At 34.8% G+C, this 16,938-nt stretch overlaps 1 protein-coding gene across 4 annotated transcripts in view; it reads left to right on the top strand.

Annotated features, from left to right (window-relative positions):
* LOC125657545 (AT-rich interactive domain-containing protein 5B-like) overlaps nucleotides 1–16,938 on the top strand; it is a 43,861-nt gene that overhangs the window by 9,228 nt on the left and 17,695 nt on the right. For 2 of the 4 annotated variants that reach the window (XM_048888183.2, XM_048888182.2), the window contains exons 4-8: nucleotides 2,819–3,055; nucleotides 3,347–3,459; nucleotides 6,786–6,939; nucleotides 8,166–8,218; nucleotides 8,488–8,585. In XM_048888183.2, coding sequence (XP_048744140.1) covers nucleotides 2,819–3,055; nucleotides 3,347–3,459; nucleotides 6,786–6,939; nucleotides 8,166–8,218; nucleotides 8,488–8,585 — 655 coding nt within the window. Of the gene's footprint in view, nucleotides 1–2,818; nucleotides 3,056–3,346; nucleotides 3,460–6,785; nucleotides 6,940–8,165; nucleotides 8,219–8,487; nucleotides 8,586–11,652; nucleotides 11,798–14,265; nucleotides 14,353–14,952; nucleotides 16,162–16,938 lie in introns of all 4 variants that reach the window. The other 2 variants (XM_056150640.1, XM_056150641.1) reach the window with 2 other exon arrangements.

Genomic DNA, 16,938 nt, shown 5'->3' with positions numbered 1-16,938 from the left:
TGAATGGGATTCAAGTTTATTTAATGGAGGCCCATATACTTACAAAAGGGGAGATAATGAGAGAGAATCATGAGAATTTGAATGTTACGTTTTAAAAATCTTCTCAAGAATCACTCTGCCACTTTCAATAATTTGGAACAAAGCATCCTTAAGTGAAGGGCTTCCAATTCTGTTCAAATAAAGGATTATTTATGTCCCTTTTCAAGGGGAGATAATTAGGAAATAGTGAAAATGAGGTTGTCATAGATAAAAATCTTCTCTTGATCCATTACATTTAAAATTACAAAATTTAGGCAGGCATCTTTTATTTAGATTCAAGTTTGTATAAATGATAGCCCATAAGCTTAGATTGAAGCCTCAAAGAGGACCTGAAACTTTCATAGAAATTATTCTAATATACAGGGAATCTATTTTTTTTTTTTTCTTCTATGAAACAGCAAGATTACAATATGATGAATGAAATGATAACACCCCTCAGGTGCCACAATGGGATATAGGCTTACACAATTTTAGGAACACACAAAAGCTGCAGTTTTTCACCTCAAAATTAGATTAATTTCATAGTATTTCTCTATAATGAACATATTTATATTGATCTACTAATCTAGAGTTCATGGCAGTTTACCATTCTGAATCAAAGTTTGCAATTTTATTCATCTGTGGAGTTGATATAACTAAAGTGAACATTGTGGAGTTGATATAACTAAAGTGAACATTGTGGAGTTGATATAACTAAAGTGAACATTGTGATATAACTAAAGTGAACATTGTGGAGTTGATATAACTAAAGTGAACATTGTGATATAACTAAAGTGAACATTGTGATATAACTAAAGTGAACATTGTGATATAACTAAAGTGAACATTGTGATATAACTAAAGTGAACATTGTGATATAACTAAAGTGAACATTGTGGAGTTGATATAACTAAAGTGAACATTGTGGAGTTGATAGAACTAAAGTGAACATTGTGGAGTTGATAGAACTAAAGTGAACATTGTGGAGTTGATAGAACTAAAGTGAACATTGTGGAGTTGATAGAACTAAAGTGAACATTGTGGAGTTGATAGAACTAAAGTGAACATTGTGGAGTTGATAGAACTAAAGTGAACATTGTGGAGTTGATATAACTATTGTGGCCCATGGGCCTCTTGTTTTGTATCTCAAGTTATAAAAATAAGGAAAGCATGGAGTGATTTGCAAAATCAGAAATTGGATGCAATACGCAATTTCCGAGTTGCTCACTAGTTCTTTCCCTTTGTGGAACTCTTGCGCACAGTGAGACGCAAAACATACTTTCTTCCACACATGGTGGGTACAAATGCTTATCGCTTCCTTCATATATTGCCTAAAGGATGATTATCAGACATCATGCAACCACCCAAACTTCTGGGACACACAATTTTAATAAGTTTATGAGTATTTGATAATAAAATAGCACAAATAAAAATTGATAATCACCAACTTTCTTTGAGTAAAGTATCACTCGTGCAGAAGAGGAAATAAAAATAAATTCATATCTAATTTAATGGCCTAATTAAAAAAAATATTGTTCTTCATATGGTCAGTTTAATGTATACCAATTACCGCTAACGGCTGATATAAACAAAATTTACGCTTTCATAACTTGTATCCCTACTTACATAGCTAGTCTATAACATATGTATATATCTTGTACCCACCCAAGCGTTCAACGGAATACTGAATGTACCTCCATCACAGAAGAGTTGATATCTCGGAACTTGCGTGTTATCCCTATGTAGTGTAGATTCTGGTTTGGCCAGTTATTGGCCTTGGCAACATCAGGATAGACCATTACTGATGAGTTTTAATGTCTCTATAAAATCAAGGTGACTCTGACCCCATGGCTAGGTGTATGAAGTTGTCCACAATATCAATTTGACCATCAAGATAAAAAAAAAAATCAAATTGTGTTCATTGTTGACAAATATTCTGAATTTCATTAATGTGCTACCAATAATTACATATATAGCCAACATATTATTATCATGTCTAATGAAAGATCAATTGAACTAAAGGCAATCAGAATGATAAGAAGAGATGCTTCGTGTTGCTTCTTCATTATAAACATTAGCCACATTATTCAAGAATGCTTTACATAAATCAATAGAAGTGTATGACATTTAATCCTCACTCGCCCTCCCACCAGGGTCGCTGGAGACATCAGCAGACGATGGCTTCCTCCTCGTCCCACACACACAGGATCAGTGTCACCGACAGCCATATTAATTTATAACAAAAATGACACATGATTATGCTTCCTACTGAGTTTGGAAGCCATAGGCTTCTTACCCAGATTTCAAAGCCAGATTACTCATATACATACACACAAAATTTAATGGAAGTTTTTACTTTGAGGTCTTCTCATGACCTTGACACAAGGTCGTTTCACATGTTTACAATCACAAGGACACATGAAGCTCAGACTTACTCCAGATAATCGATTTATTTCGAGGTGATTTAAATAAAAAATCCTGAAGTTCTGTTCCTTCCTTAGGACAAACGGAAAAGTTTTACAAGAGTAAAAACATGTAATTTGCAGTGTATTTATGTTTGTAGACCTAGTGCTAGCTTTTTTGTACACATTTTACTCATTTAAAACTTTTCCGTTTTTCCTGAAGAAGGGATAGGTCATTCCAAAAATTTGATAATCTAACTGTTCACGTCATTGGTCATTTTAGTGCTTTATATATTTTTCATATTCGACCTTGTGTCCACTTTGTGGATTCCATACTTTTACAGGTATCAGGCGTTGTTGGAATCTAGTGCTTTATATATATTTTTAATTTATTTTAGGTGACAAAGGGGATTTGACATCAACGCCTTTAACAATCCTCAGTTTTTCACAGTACTGTAGATACAGAACAGTCCTAAAGCGACTTGAGAACATGGTGGACAAGTGGTTGAGGAATGCCATTATTTGTGCCATCGGTGGAATTGTAATGAAATCCAAAAATGCCAGAATTATGTTCTGTAAAACGACAGTGGACGTTCCTGAACTGGACGATTTGGAGATCAGATGCGACCACTTAGGTGAAGATTTAGAAATTAAAAAGCATTTTAGTACATGTTCACTGGTGTATATGTGTAAGAAGGTTCAGTTCACTGGCACTCGTATCTTTAAATTTATCACATATTATCTACTGAGGTACATTTGTATATTAAGGTCCTGACGTACCATTACAACATCTCTTTTACCAGTACTATGTATTGAACCTTTAAATGATCGGCAACACATACAAAAAAATATCTATGAGGTAAATACCGTTGATCGTTTATGCCATTTTGAAATCTCTAGGCATGTCTTTGGAATGTGCATTTTAGCTCCCTCACTGAAAGGAAGACCTCGGAAAAAGAAGTCGCTAACAAGAAGTGACTCGGACAGCTATGAGACTTCCTCAGACACCTCCACACCGGTTAGGAAAAAGTATGTCTTGGTAAGTAACCAGCGGTCTCCCTTTATATAGCAGCATCAGACTTGACTTGTTGAATGCATGCCTGTCAAAAGGCATACCTAGTTACCTGCTTCCAGAATGACAGAGAATTAAAAAAAAAATAAAAGGGGAAGGGGGGGGGGCTCTGAATAAATGCAATCCATGACCTCATACCAGAATGTAGTTAACTGTGAAAAAATAAAATGATGCCTGTCACCCATTTAGATGGACTTTGAATGGCAATGGTTTTTCTCTGTTCAAAAGTTAAAACGCATATATTAATTAGAACATGTATTGCCGTATTCTGGGTAAAATGTTGTGGGAAAAGCTCCAGAATTTTTATTAATGATTGCATGCTGCAGGAACATCACATTAAATGTCAACGATCGGGGCTTCAACGTTAATTAATAATGCAAACTAATGTTGGTTTCTTGTTTATGGTGTTTGTTTCTTATTATTATTCATAATTATCATATACAGTAAACAAAAGGATGTCACATCTAGGTATTTCATGGCAATAGAGATATGTGGGTGTGCACAGGCAGTGGTTTAGAAGGCAGTCTGCTAAAAAAAAAAAAAACCACACAAGTACTAGGAAGTGTGTTACAGTCATTTTGAACGGGGAATAGTTGTGGAAGAGTATTATTATTATGCACAAAAAGTAATGAAGAAATATTTTGTACTGATAAAAATGATTTTAAGATTTGACATTTGTGCACAACCCAGAAAAAGGGTTTTGAAAATTTTGAATAGTTCAATGTTTATTGAAAAGGAAATGTATTGCTGAACTTTTTATCAGGAAGCAATGGGTCTGTTAATGAGAGGGATATTGATCACAATTATTTGTTCCATTATTGACAGCAAATATGAAATCATTTCATTCCTGAACAAGTCATCAGTTGATGTTAATTATAACAATATTCCTAATTATAACAATATTCCTGTTATTTTGAAATTTCATATCCTTAATAAAATTATCATTTGATATTTATTTTTTGTTTATTGTCTCAATTTTATTATTATTTTTTTTAAATGTTGTTGAAGTTATTTGAAGAAGAAAAAAAGAAATGGAGAGGATATGCATAGGCACTGTCTATTGTCAATACTTTTCAATTATCTGAATTAAATATCCTCAGATCCACATATCCTCCATGCATCAATAGTTATTTCCACTTCGGACTTCTTTTTATTGCACCGTACTAATATGTTGTGTTTTTGTGAGATTTTCTATTATTTGATCGAACAACAATGTAAATCTGCCAGTAATACACATGAAATGCACCAATATGATTTAGATTTTGGGGTCATGTTTTTCCATTGAATTTTCAAGTAAAGATTTGTGAATGCAAAAAATAGAGGTGGTTTCATAGGAAAATTTTGTGGTAAATATGGGTTTTTAGCAATATTAAGACAAATACAAATTGTTTGAACGAATTTATTTTGGGTATACTATGTCCTTAAGTTGGACAGTCTTCACACCTAACAGTATTTTTGATAGAAATTGTTTTTATGTGGCTACTAACAGCTCGTAATGCTGATCTGGTAACCATTGATGGATTTATGAATAGAAGGAAATAAAATCTCAAAAGCATGCTGGCTAACACTTTGTATAACACTGTGTACATTGTAGCACTAGTGAAGATTCAACCCTTTTGAAAATCCCGGCAAAGTGCATGAGACTGTTTAACTAACCACATGTTTCATGAAAATATTAAATAAGTGTAATATGGGCTCAAATAGAGTTCAGTGACTTTTAGCTATATAGAGTGAGAAAAACAAAGATCTGCTAACAGGTTATCCTTTATAGCTCACCAGAGCTTAGACCTCATTTAGTGAGCTTTCCTGATCATCTTTTGTTCGGTGTTTGTCTGTCTGTCCAACTGTAAACTTTTATCATTTTCAACTTCTTCTCTAGAACCATATGGCTAATTTCAACTAAACTTGGGCCAGTCACAGTAGCTAAGTGGTAGTTAGAGCGTTCGCTTTGTGACTGAGAGGTCATGAGTTCAAGCCCTGTTCATTGTCATGGCTTCATCAAATCGAAGATGTTAATATAGGTAGTGACTGCTCCTAATGCTTACCATGTCACGTCAGGCGTTGGCGTGTTAAAGAACCCACACGGTAGGTCTAAGTTTGTGGCACTTCACCTACAACTGGTGACATCTCAATATGAGTTAAATATTCTAGACAGGATGTAAAACAAACAAATAAAAATTAACTAAACTTGGCACATACCATCCTTGGGTAAACGGGATTTAAGTTTGCTCAAGTGAAAAGTTCTGCTTTCTCTAATGGGGGATAATTAAGAAAAGGCAAAAATAAGATAGGGTCATTTAAAAATTTTCTTCTCCAAAGTCTCTTGGCAAGAAAAGTTGAAATTTAGGTTAAAAGCTTCCTGATAAAAAGTAGATTCAAATTTTTCAAATTATGGGACCCAGGGTTAGTCTGGGGCCACAATAGGGGATCAAAGCTTTACATGTTGATATAGGAAAAATCTTTAAAAATCTTCTTCCCAAGAACAAAAGCCCATGATTAGTCATATCTGCATCCACATGCAGTTTGCAGTCTATGTAACCTGTAGTTAATGTTGTAAACTTTCTTTCTTTTTTGAATTTCCTTCTTTATAAACTGTCTTACTGTTATGCCCTCTGGGCCCAAAATTGGAATAAACTTATCTTATCTATGAATATACAACCATCCCCAATGAATGCAAATTCAAGATTGTTCAAATTGTGGCCCAGGGCACTGGGTTAGGTGACAATAAGGGATCAAATATTTACATGGGAATATATAGGGAAAATGTTTTCCTTGAGAACTCTGATAGGGTTCTCATATTTCATATGTGTATTCCTTTTGACAAAATCCCTTTTTAAGGCACCAAACTTTTTTAACATTTTGAACTTGACCTTGGAGTTTTGACCTACTGTTAAGAAAACTTGACCGAAAACTTGACCTATTCAGTATCTTGTAAACTATTTAAGGTAGAACTTTCATATTTTGCATAAAGAAATTTAATTCATACTATGATCTTAGACCTTGACCTTCTCCAGGACAGCAAGGTCATGGTAGTCATATTGGTATTGAGGCATTCCCATGTTGTGTGAATTCAAGTTTGTTTATGTCACGACTCTTTGGGAATAGGTTGGGGCCATAATATGGGGTCAAAAATTTTCATGGAAATAAAGATATTTTTAAAAATCTTTAAACATCACAATAGCTGAACAACAGCAGGGCCATGGTGATTCAGGTGCACGATGTGGCCCATGGGCCTCTTGTATACAATGATTTTTTTTTTAGAAGGGATTGAAATTTGTAATGATTTACTTTAGTCTGGAAAGCGAGAATCAGCCCTACGAAATGGTTTAAAGTTTGACAACAGTCAAGTCAGCACTGAGGAACAAGAGTTTCTGTTTAATCTTCACCGCTTCATGAAGAAGAGAAACACCCCCATCTGTCGAATACCCTCACTCGGATTCAAACAAGGTAAATATGCTGAACACCTTTATATACAATATGTATTTAATACATCTATAAAATCCCCTCATTGAAACAAAGTAAATATGCTGAACACCTTTATATATAATATAATATGTATTTAATACATCTACGAAATCCTATCATTGAAACAAAGTAAATATGCTGAACACCTTTATATACAATATGTATTTAATACATCTATGAAATCGCCTCATTGAACTTAAGTTTGAGTTCTATTTGAACAGTCAAAATTTTAGTAGTAAAATCTCGGACTTAAGTTCAAGTTTTGACTTAAGTTTCTTTCGAGAAATCCAGGCCTGATCCGTCTGTGAACACACTGCATTAAGTGGCCAACCCTGATTTTTTACTGACAAGCACAGTCCATGAAATGATAGGTCTACAGTCATTTCATCTCCTCATTCTCTAATATTTGATATTCTTTATCATTTTTATATGGCAACTTAAATATAGCAACAATTCAAGGTCAGGTGATTTTCATCTGCTATAGCTCACAGTTCAGTAATATCTGTCTTATGCTAGTATTTACATTCTACTTTCATTTCTATTAGAATTCCCAGCAAGTTAGATTGATGTGCTATATTTATCTATATCCGTACACACATTGTTTACAACTGCAGCGTGTTCATGAGATAATGGCCATCATTACAGTTTGTAGAGATATCTAAGGCATTAACAATAGAAATGTAAATACACAGGGTATCTTGTGAGATGGATAAAATGAGTATTTTGAAAATAGAAAGACATGTTCACCCTGGTGAGAGGAAAATGCCATCTATTTTCCAAGGTCATAGTTTCATGGGTAATTGTGGAGGAAAAATAGGACTTAAGAGGCTCGGGTCATCGAAAAATAGGATTTACGAGGCTTGGGTATAAATAGGACTTACGAGGCTCGGGTATAAATAGGACTTACAAGGCTCGGGTCATCAAACTTGGTATACATGTTTCCCATGGTGTTCGTGCGAAGTCATTTTTTTGCCGTTTTTGGCTGCTAATCCTTTCTTTGATTATTATACAGTACCGTATTACTAAATATATTGGACAGGTGTATTTAGTAGTATAAGCATTACTCTAGTGTGTACAGTCTATCATTTTCTAGAATTGTATATTTATTTATATTATCTGTTAAGATTCTCTACTATTGTTGCTTTCATGGACCCCACTATAAACATGAATTACTCCCCCTTCCTTTGATGCATAAATTTCTATTTCAGTGGACCTTTACTTTTTCTACACTTATGCTCAGAAACTCGGAGGATATGAAATGGTAAGAATCTTAGAATATTCTGATCATTTGACACAAAGTATTTCCCGACAATTGAAATCCATGTTTTGTGATCACACACAGGATATAAACTTGGAGATTTGGTAATGAAGATGTTGGAATTTGCCTCAGTCAAAATTCATATAACATGATTTTTTTGTATTTCAATCCTTGTAAATTTTTCTTTGACACAATGTTAACATGTTGATTTTGTATTTGTAAACATCGGCTTTCATATTGTACTAATTACGAAACCACTTTCTGTTTTTTAGGTGACACAGAAGAGGTTATGGAAACACCTTTATGACAAATTGGGAGGAAATCCAGGAAGTACTAGTGCTGCCACCTGTACACGACGACATTATGAAAAGTAGGACACAGTTTCAGTAGAAATTAATTTCACAGGAAGCAGTGCGTCATTGTCAAAATAGAGTACAGTTTCATAAGGAAATATTTATCTTCCACAATTTTTTTCCTTAAAAAAATTCTTAAAATTTTGACAATGCCATTCAAACAATAAAATGCTTTCTTTGTTGTTTCATTGGGTGATGAAGGTTGCTAGCATTGCAGAAAAAATTCATAGCCCGCTTAAGTGGGTTATGATAATTGTTCAATGATAGCTACCTTCATCACCCTTCACCCTTCATCACCCAATAAAACATCAAAGAAAGACATTTTATTGTTTATATTTATATTTTTGTGTATTTAAAAATATAAACTAGATTTAAGTACTGAAAAATATTGTTGACCATTTCGTTACCTTAATTGCAACAGCCAATGCAACATTTGACCTTGACAACGCTCCGTATTTGCTAAGGATTACACGGACAGATGATACTAAAGAACCAGATCGAACTAGTTTGCAACAAACATGTATTCATTGTCTGATGAAAGCAATGTCAATTTCAAAAGAAATATAAGAGAAAAGATTCAGTGAATGTAAATATAGGACAATAACATCAATGTGATAATGCTTACAGACCTATCAACATCTCGATCTATATCTAACCAATCCCATGACTGCTTCATCTTGTTACACAGAAATTTGTAGGAAGTCTGAATGTTTAAGGACCCTTTCAAATGTCACATTATATACGTTCATGTAATGTGAATACATTTATAAGGATTAGCAATATCTCTATGTTAGGACATTTATTTGAGAAATACATGTGTTTGCTGTTTATAATGTGGGGGATATATATATGAATAATGAAAGCATAGGGTAATATCATGTGTAATTATTTTCACAGTGAGCATGTTATACACAAGTTGTTATCAAAAATGAAATGAAAGCACATGGAAATACAGCTTTTGCTTAAGTGCAATTTGCATAATGCAGAAAATTATTGTGAAATATAATAATGTAGGAGAGATGTACAATTTACAACCAGTATGTGTGCTTCCTTTACAAATCCAGTGCCCTATTGCTGAATTTAGTCCCATTGAATATATTCAGCATAATATCTATAGAACTCACTTTTCAGTATCACTTGAAAACATAATTTCTAAATATAATATTTTGGTATTGCGCAATCTATGTCCGATATGTAATCAGGCTCTTGAGTCTCGCTCACTGAATGAGCTTTTTCTCTTTCCTCAATATGAAAAAACAACATCACATATCCTATTAAAAATGAATCATATTATAGGATTTAAAATGAGAGAGGAAAGGGGCAGGAAATGCTCTATTGTGTAAATATAAAGTAAGGAACTTGGGATTTTTTTGTTGCTCATTTCTTGGGCAGTCTTCAGTTCCTATTAATAAACATCAGATTGTTATCATCAGTGCCTGTGGATTATGTGCAGCTTATTCATCTGTGGTTCTGTGGTGTCAGCGTCATGCTTTGAACTCCATTGATTAATTGATGGGAGAATCCTCCCTACTCAGAAGGAGTTTCATTCCAAACTGCCTCATCCTAAGAGTAATTCTTTAATACCGATTTGAAAACTTGCAATGTTCAGTGAATTGAATTCTGATTTGATCTTGATTTGAACATATTTTATTATCTAGATGTTATAACAAAAGGATTGAGCACAAGTTCTTAAAACTTACAACACCCTCTCCTAATTGAATTCTAATGCATCTAATAATTTGAATGATGGAATTAAAGAATACTTGTTCTTGGTTTTCAGTTGATCTATTCTATTATGTACAAACCAACTGATCTGGGGAGAAACGTCAGTCTGCATTATAACTGTTAAATTATATCACTTGTACTGTAGATCACTTTTTATAACTGTTAAATATCATTTGTACTGTAGATCACTTTATATAACTGTTAAATATCATTTGTACCGTAGATCACTTTATATAACTGTTAAATTATATCATTGTACTGCAGATCACTTTATATAACTGTTAAATTATATCATTTGTACTGCAGATCACTTTTTATAACTGTTAAATATCACTTGTACTGTAGATCAATTTTTATAACTGTAAAATATCATGTGTACTGTAGATCACTTTATATAACTGTTAAATATCACTTGTACTGTAGATCACTTTTTATAACTGTTAAATATCATTTGTACAGTAGATCACTTTATATAACTGTTAAATTATATCACTTGTACTGTAGATCACTTTTTATAACTGTTAAATATCATTTGTTCTGTAGATCACTTTTTTCTTTATGGAGTAAAATTTTCATGGTTTGAGAAAAAAATAGCATTTTTGTCAGTTTGTGAGCATTTGATTTCAATGTAGAAGAGTTGTCTCTCTTTCAGGTAGTTCTCCTGTTGTGGAATTTTTTTTTTTTTAATGATGGATCTGTATCTATTTTTCAGTGTAGACAGATTATCTCTATTCAATCTTATTTATTATTTTTATCGGAAAAAAAATAAAGCTGAACGAGAATTTTCACATCTATAAATCCGAAAACGCAACCTATTAATCCGAAAACGCAACCTATTCATCTAAACGCAACCTATTCATCTAAACGCAACCTATTCATCTAAACGCAACCTATTCATCTAAACGCAACCTATTCATCTAAACGCAACCTATTCATCTAAACGCAACCTATTCATCTAAACGCAACCTATTCATCTAAACGCAACCTATTCATCTAAACGCAACCTATTCATCTAAACGCAACCTATTCATCTAAACGCAACCTATTCATCGCACCTGAAAACAAATAAATGTATGGATACTGAGTGGGGAAACTATTCAAATTTTTGATGAATTCAGTGAATAAATTGGAATTACTGGAATCAAACATTCTTTTTGAAGAATTTATTGATGTGTAAAACCCCAGACATTTTACTCACAAACTTAACATAAAGTGCAGTTTGTGAGTAAAATGTCCAGAATGTTTAAACCTATATTAAGGTTGGATTTTGTAACAATAAGAACACAGGCAATATGATAATTGACTTGCTTTTATGGATTTTGATAGAATCTTCACTGAATGATACTTAATCTTCAACAGGTTACTACTGCCGTACGAGCGATACGATAAAGGCCGCAACATCGAGAAGAAGCAGTCCAAGCAGCCAAAAGACGAGCCAGTCGTTAAAGAAGAGGAGTTCGCAAGTGTAGCACCTCCGGACGACGTCCTGATCAAACCCAGACGGGTATGTCCTCTTCCTCATTGTCTGAACTGGTGTCAGTTACCTAGATCTCTTGTCTCAGTGTATGTGTCGTTTAGTTTTCCCAGGGGGAAACACTTAAAAATGGCATTAAGAGGATGTAATATTCTGAAAGACAAACTGCGTACCTAGATATTGCTAGGGCTGCCACAATTCAGATGATTTTTTTTTAATTTGGTTCAATTTCTGTTATAAACCTCATATTAATTTCAATTTCCTTTTCAATTCCAATAAAACATTAAAAAATGTCCGTAATTGACAAAAAGTAATGGTTTATTTTATTTTTTTGTTGTTTGTGGGATTATGAAGACCAAACAACAATACAAAGTGTGCCTTCATAGAAATTTAAAATAATTATACATTGGGGATTTCATCATAGAATTTAATGGCCATGTTATATGGTGCATACATGTAAGTATATATACATGTATGATATTCAGAGCAGAATTAAATGAAAATCCGCAGAAGGAGCAGTCTAAATAACAACATTGGCATCATTGTTTACTGACTTTCAGATAATTATGATAGCCCTTGTTATAGCCTCCACAATCACTCTGTCTCTTCATCATTTTATCTTTTTGCCTTTCCAATTTACTTTGATTGTCATGGTCGTGACTTTGCGATGGAGAGACAACAAAAGCTCATAATTAGAACAAAAGTTTCTTGTGACCCAGTGATGTGTTTTGACCTTGAATGACAATTAGCTACATGAGATGAATGTCATAGGTAAACAGAAGTTTACCAAAAGTCCACAATCCAGCAATGGAAAGACTTGAGATTTTCATTCTTGGCTAACAGGTTGCTTATGACAAAACTAGTTAGAAACATTTATCTAGGTCAAAACTTAACAACTGAAGTGAATAGAGGCACATATTTGGCATGAAGGTTGCTAAAAGTGTGTCATGAACCCTGATCAAGGTGAACACAGAAGGTCATGATCCTGAACCAAGGTCACATAGTGAAGTTCAAAGAATCTGGTACAGAGATTTTCAAGACCGTAACTTTGTTAGGAAAGTGGTCATGCAGTTTGTGATTAGAATGTATTTTGAAAATAGTCTCCACATAAGTTTTTGTTGCCATGTGACATACCCCTGGAATGCCCTTGAACTGTAGAGTTCAAATATGGTTACTGAGCATAATATTCCAATTTTTTGCCAGTACAAATAAAATGGAGAGTTTATACAAACATGTTAATAGCAGTAGGTTTAAATTATGGTCAGAATTAGAGCCAAATTAAAGAATTAGTGAACATAGATTTATGTATTTTTTTTTTTTTACTTCTCTTTTGTGCATTATGTATTCATTGTATGACTCAATTTCAGTTTTGTTGCCTTTGTAACCTGTCTTTTGCATAGTTCTCTCCCTTTCCCACTCATTATGACTTTTGTTTTAAGTAAACTTATCTAGCATATTCTACAAATACTTGCAAAAGTACTTTCTACAAATGCTTGGAGAAAAAATGCAACTTTTCAAAAATGTTTCTATTCAGCATGACTTTACGCAGGAATTCTTGAAATACTTAATTTAATTTTGGGAAATACGTAAATACCCTTCTTCATTTTCCTAAGAATACACATACTGCATCTAGTTAGGCCAATTCAACTTAACTAGAAGATTATCATCCAGGGCCTCCGTGGCCGAGTGGTTAGAGCATTGCACTCAAAATCACACGGCCTCTCACCTCTGTCGGCGCGGGTTCCAATCCCACTCACGCCAGTAAGTGAGAAAGTTTCCCAGTTTACTTTCGGAAGGTCGGTGGTCTCTTCCCAGGTACATTGTATCTGGGTTCTCTCTTCCACCAAAAACAATATCATCCAGGGTTAGTAAAAAGTATGAGGTGGGTGGGAGGATTTTATTTTTTAATTTTTATTTTCTGAGAAAAATATTAAAGAGAAACGATTTTTTTTCCAAAGATGCGCATCATTTAATGCCAGATGGATATTAATCTATGCTATTTTCACAGATGAATTCCCGGTTAAGCTTTAATTTCAAACAGAAATATACCAAACTTCTTCAAGAATTACACCTGTAAGGACGCAAAAAATTAAGAAAATCAAATAGGTCTATTTTCTTCACGTGGCTTTTCACGTTGCTATACCAGAAATGTAAACAAGAAGTGTAAATACCGGAGTCGGCGGGGATGATAATCTATCAATTAAGTTGAATTGGCCTTGCTGTAGAGTAACTTTAAATGTATTATTTTTCACGAACTTTCTCCAAGAAATTATATTTTAGAAATATTGCCAGTTAGTCATATTCTATTCTTCGGGCATGGTCTTGGATCACTAAGATTAAAATTAAAATTCCTTTATGAGATCTAGTGCTTCCTATCCACAGTCAAAAGTCAAAATTTGGTCTGACCATATTTACTTTGTTCAAATGCAGATTTTGATGTTTAGTTCCATGCTTTTCTGTTTGCATGCTGGTAAGTGCTGGTTTCTTTATACTAACAGAGATTTAAAACCACTCTGACGCTCAGACAAAGGGCCGAGCAGTGGGAACAAATCCGAAAGCTTAAGGAGAGGCAAAAAGTCTTCAAAGTAGGTCACAGTCCTCCCTGTGATGAAGCTGATCAGAATCCTCAGCAAATTACTGTAAAATCACTCATTTTCCTGGTGGTGTGAACCTCATCATGTTGTTGGTATATAGACACATCCACAAATGGGAATCCGCCGGGGACAGGGGAAATTGAACCAGCACAGAGAAATGCTTAACCACAAATTCAAGATTCCCAAGCATATTTCTTCTATGTATTTTTTTTTCTTTTAAATCTCAACAAAACTGATCCCATGAAAGTTAGTGATTTTATAGTAAGGTATCTGGTTCTTGTTTTCTTCACGTGTTCAAGAATTTTTCTCCTTAAACTGTAAATTCATGCAACTGTAAAACCCTTCTTCAGAGTTATTACAGAAATTATAACTTGTAGAGACTATACAAAATAGTGTTTAAAATTTCCCAGTGTAACTTAACAATACATGTTACACCTCTGAAGAATACTGTATGTATTCAATATCATTATATTTACAAGGTTCATGAAACTTTCAATCCCCTATTGACAAATAACTTTCTGAAAGTCGCTTTCTAAAATTAACTGAACTTTGGTCTTTTTATGATTGACTCATCTTTGACCTTTTTTCCAGGGAAGAAAACCAGGTAGGCCAAGAACAGTGAAGAATCTCCTGGACAGCTCTGAAAAAGAAAAGACACAAATTCTAACATTCAAAAACATCAAAAGTGAGTCTGTCATTAAGGAGGAGATGGAGGAACCTGTGGAGGAGAGGGTCGAGGGGTCAGTTAAAATCAAGGAGGAGGTGGAGAGTGTCTTAGACAGTGATTCCCACTCCAGTGTGTCAAGTGTGTTCAGCCAATCAAAACTCTTCCAGCAGAACTCTTTACAAGGATCATCTAGTTCTAGTATGAGTCACTCCAGGTCCTCAGAGAGAGGAACTCCTAACATCCCGGTACCACAGGCAGCTATGTTTTACCCACAGACTTTTATTCCCCTGGGTGGACTTCACCCAATGGGACTACCCCTTATGAATCAGCTACCCATGGGGATGCCAAGATTTTATCATCATCCGTCACAGAGTCCAACCTCAGCTGACAAGCAGCATTCATATCGTCCAAACATTCTCAGAAATTCACAGAAAACGACGGAGAGCCGCCCAGCTCATGTCCTATCCAAACAGTCAAGCTTTCCCTCCTCTCAGTCCCTGGATCCTGTTACATCATCATCACATACTCAGGGTCGGCAATCAAGAAGCATGTCCCCGGCTTCAACAGCGAGGTCTTCCCCCCAAACTCTAATGGTGCCCCCAGCCCACTCCAATGGACTCAAGAGGTCTTACTCATCAAATCCACTCCACGGTCCTAATGCTTCAGGAGCAAATTTTGCTGCCAATAAGTCATTGTTGTTTGATTTTGAAAGTCCCAAACGTCAAAAGTTGGACACCTCTACTGACAGCAAAAGAGAGTGCTCTGATGAGCCTACTGATTTAAGTATGAAAACTCTGAAAAAGAGAGCGACTACAGAAACTGGTGAAGGGAGCTTTACTCCCAGTCAATCATGGGAGATTTCTGAAAATCCAGCCAAGCGAGAGAGGTCGCCTGCCCAGAGTCGGCCCCCGGTCCAGACTAGTCCAGCAGGATTGGAACATCCGAGTGATATTCCCCCTAGTGTGTTCAGTAAACATCCATCTTCTGTGTTCAGTCCAGCCACTTTTCCGAGTAGCAATATGGTGGAACTTGGAAAAGTACCATCATCCTCTTCACAATCTCAGGACAGACCAAAATCCATTAAACAGGAAGATAAGTCTCAGGAACCTCGACCATCCAAGAGTGCTATCAGGGTGAGTATTGAACCATGACAGAACGTCAGGTTTTATCTTCTGAACCGTGACAGACATAGGTAAGGTTTTATCTTCTGAACCGTGACGGACATAGGTCAGGTTTTATCTTCTGAACCGTGACAGACATAGGTCAGGTTTTATCTTGTGAACCGTAACAGACATAGGTCAGGTTTTATCTTGTGAACCGTAACAGACATAGGTAAGGTTTTATCTTCTGAACCGTAACAGACATAGGTCAGGTTTTATCTTGTGAACCGTAACAGACATAGGTCAGGTTTTATCTTGTGAACCGTAACAGACATAGTCAGGTTTTATCTTGTGAACCGTAACAGACATAGGTCAGCTTTTATCTTCAAGGCTTTTATTTTGGGGTGATTTTGTTTGAGTACAAACTGTAGATAGGAACTTTAACATATATGTAGATCACGTTTCAATTTCAAGGCTTTTAGCTCAATTTAGCCTTAAGCTCACCTGTTACATGTATCCATTGTCCATCCATCTGTCTGTAAATTTGACACATTTTTTACTTCTCTAGAACCACGGGGCCAATTTCAACCAAACTTGCCATAAAGCATCATAGGGTAAAGGGGATTCAAAATTGTTCAAATGAAAGGTCATACCCCTTTCAAAGGGGAACTAATTTAGAAATAGTGAAAATATGGTGGCATCTTTTTAAAATTTTCTTCTCAAGAACCACTAGACCGGAAAATTTTAAATTCATGTGAATGCTTCCTTAAAGAATGTAGATTCAAAATTGGTAAATTTATGGTCCCCAGG

Source organism: Ostrea edulis, chromosome 9 (assembly GCF_947568905.1).
Source record: "Ostrea edulis chromosome 9, xbOstEdul1.1, whole genome shotgun sequence".
Lineage (NCBI taxonomy): Eukaryota > Metazoa > Mollusca > Bivalvia > Ostreida > Ostreidae > Ostrea > Ostrea edulis.
The sequence above is the reverse complement of the archived record's forward strand: the minus strand, read 5'-3'. Positions and strand labels throughout refer to the sequence as shown.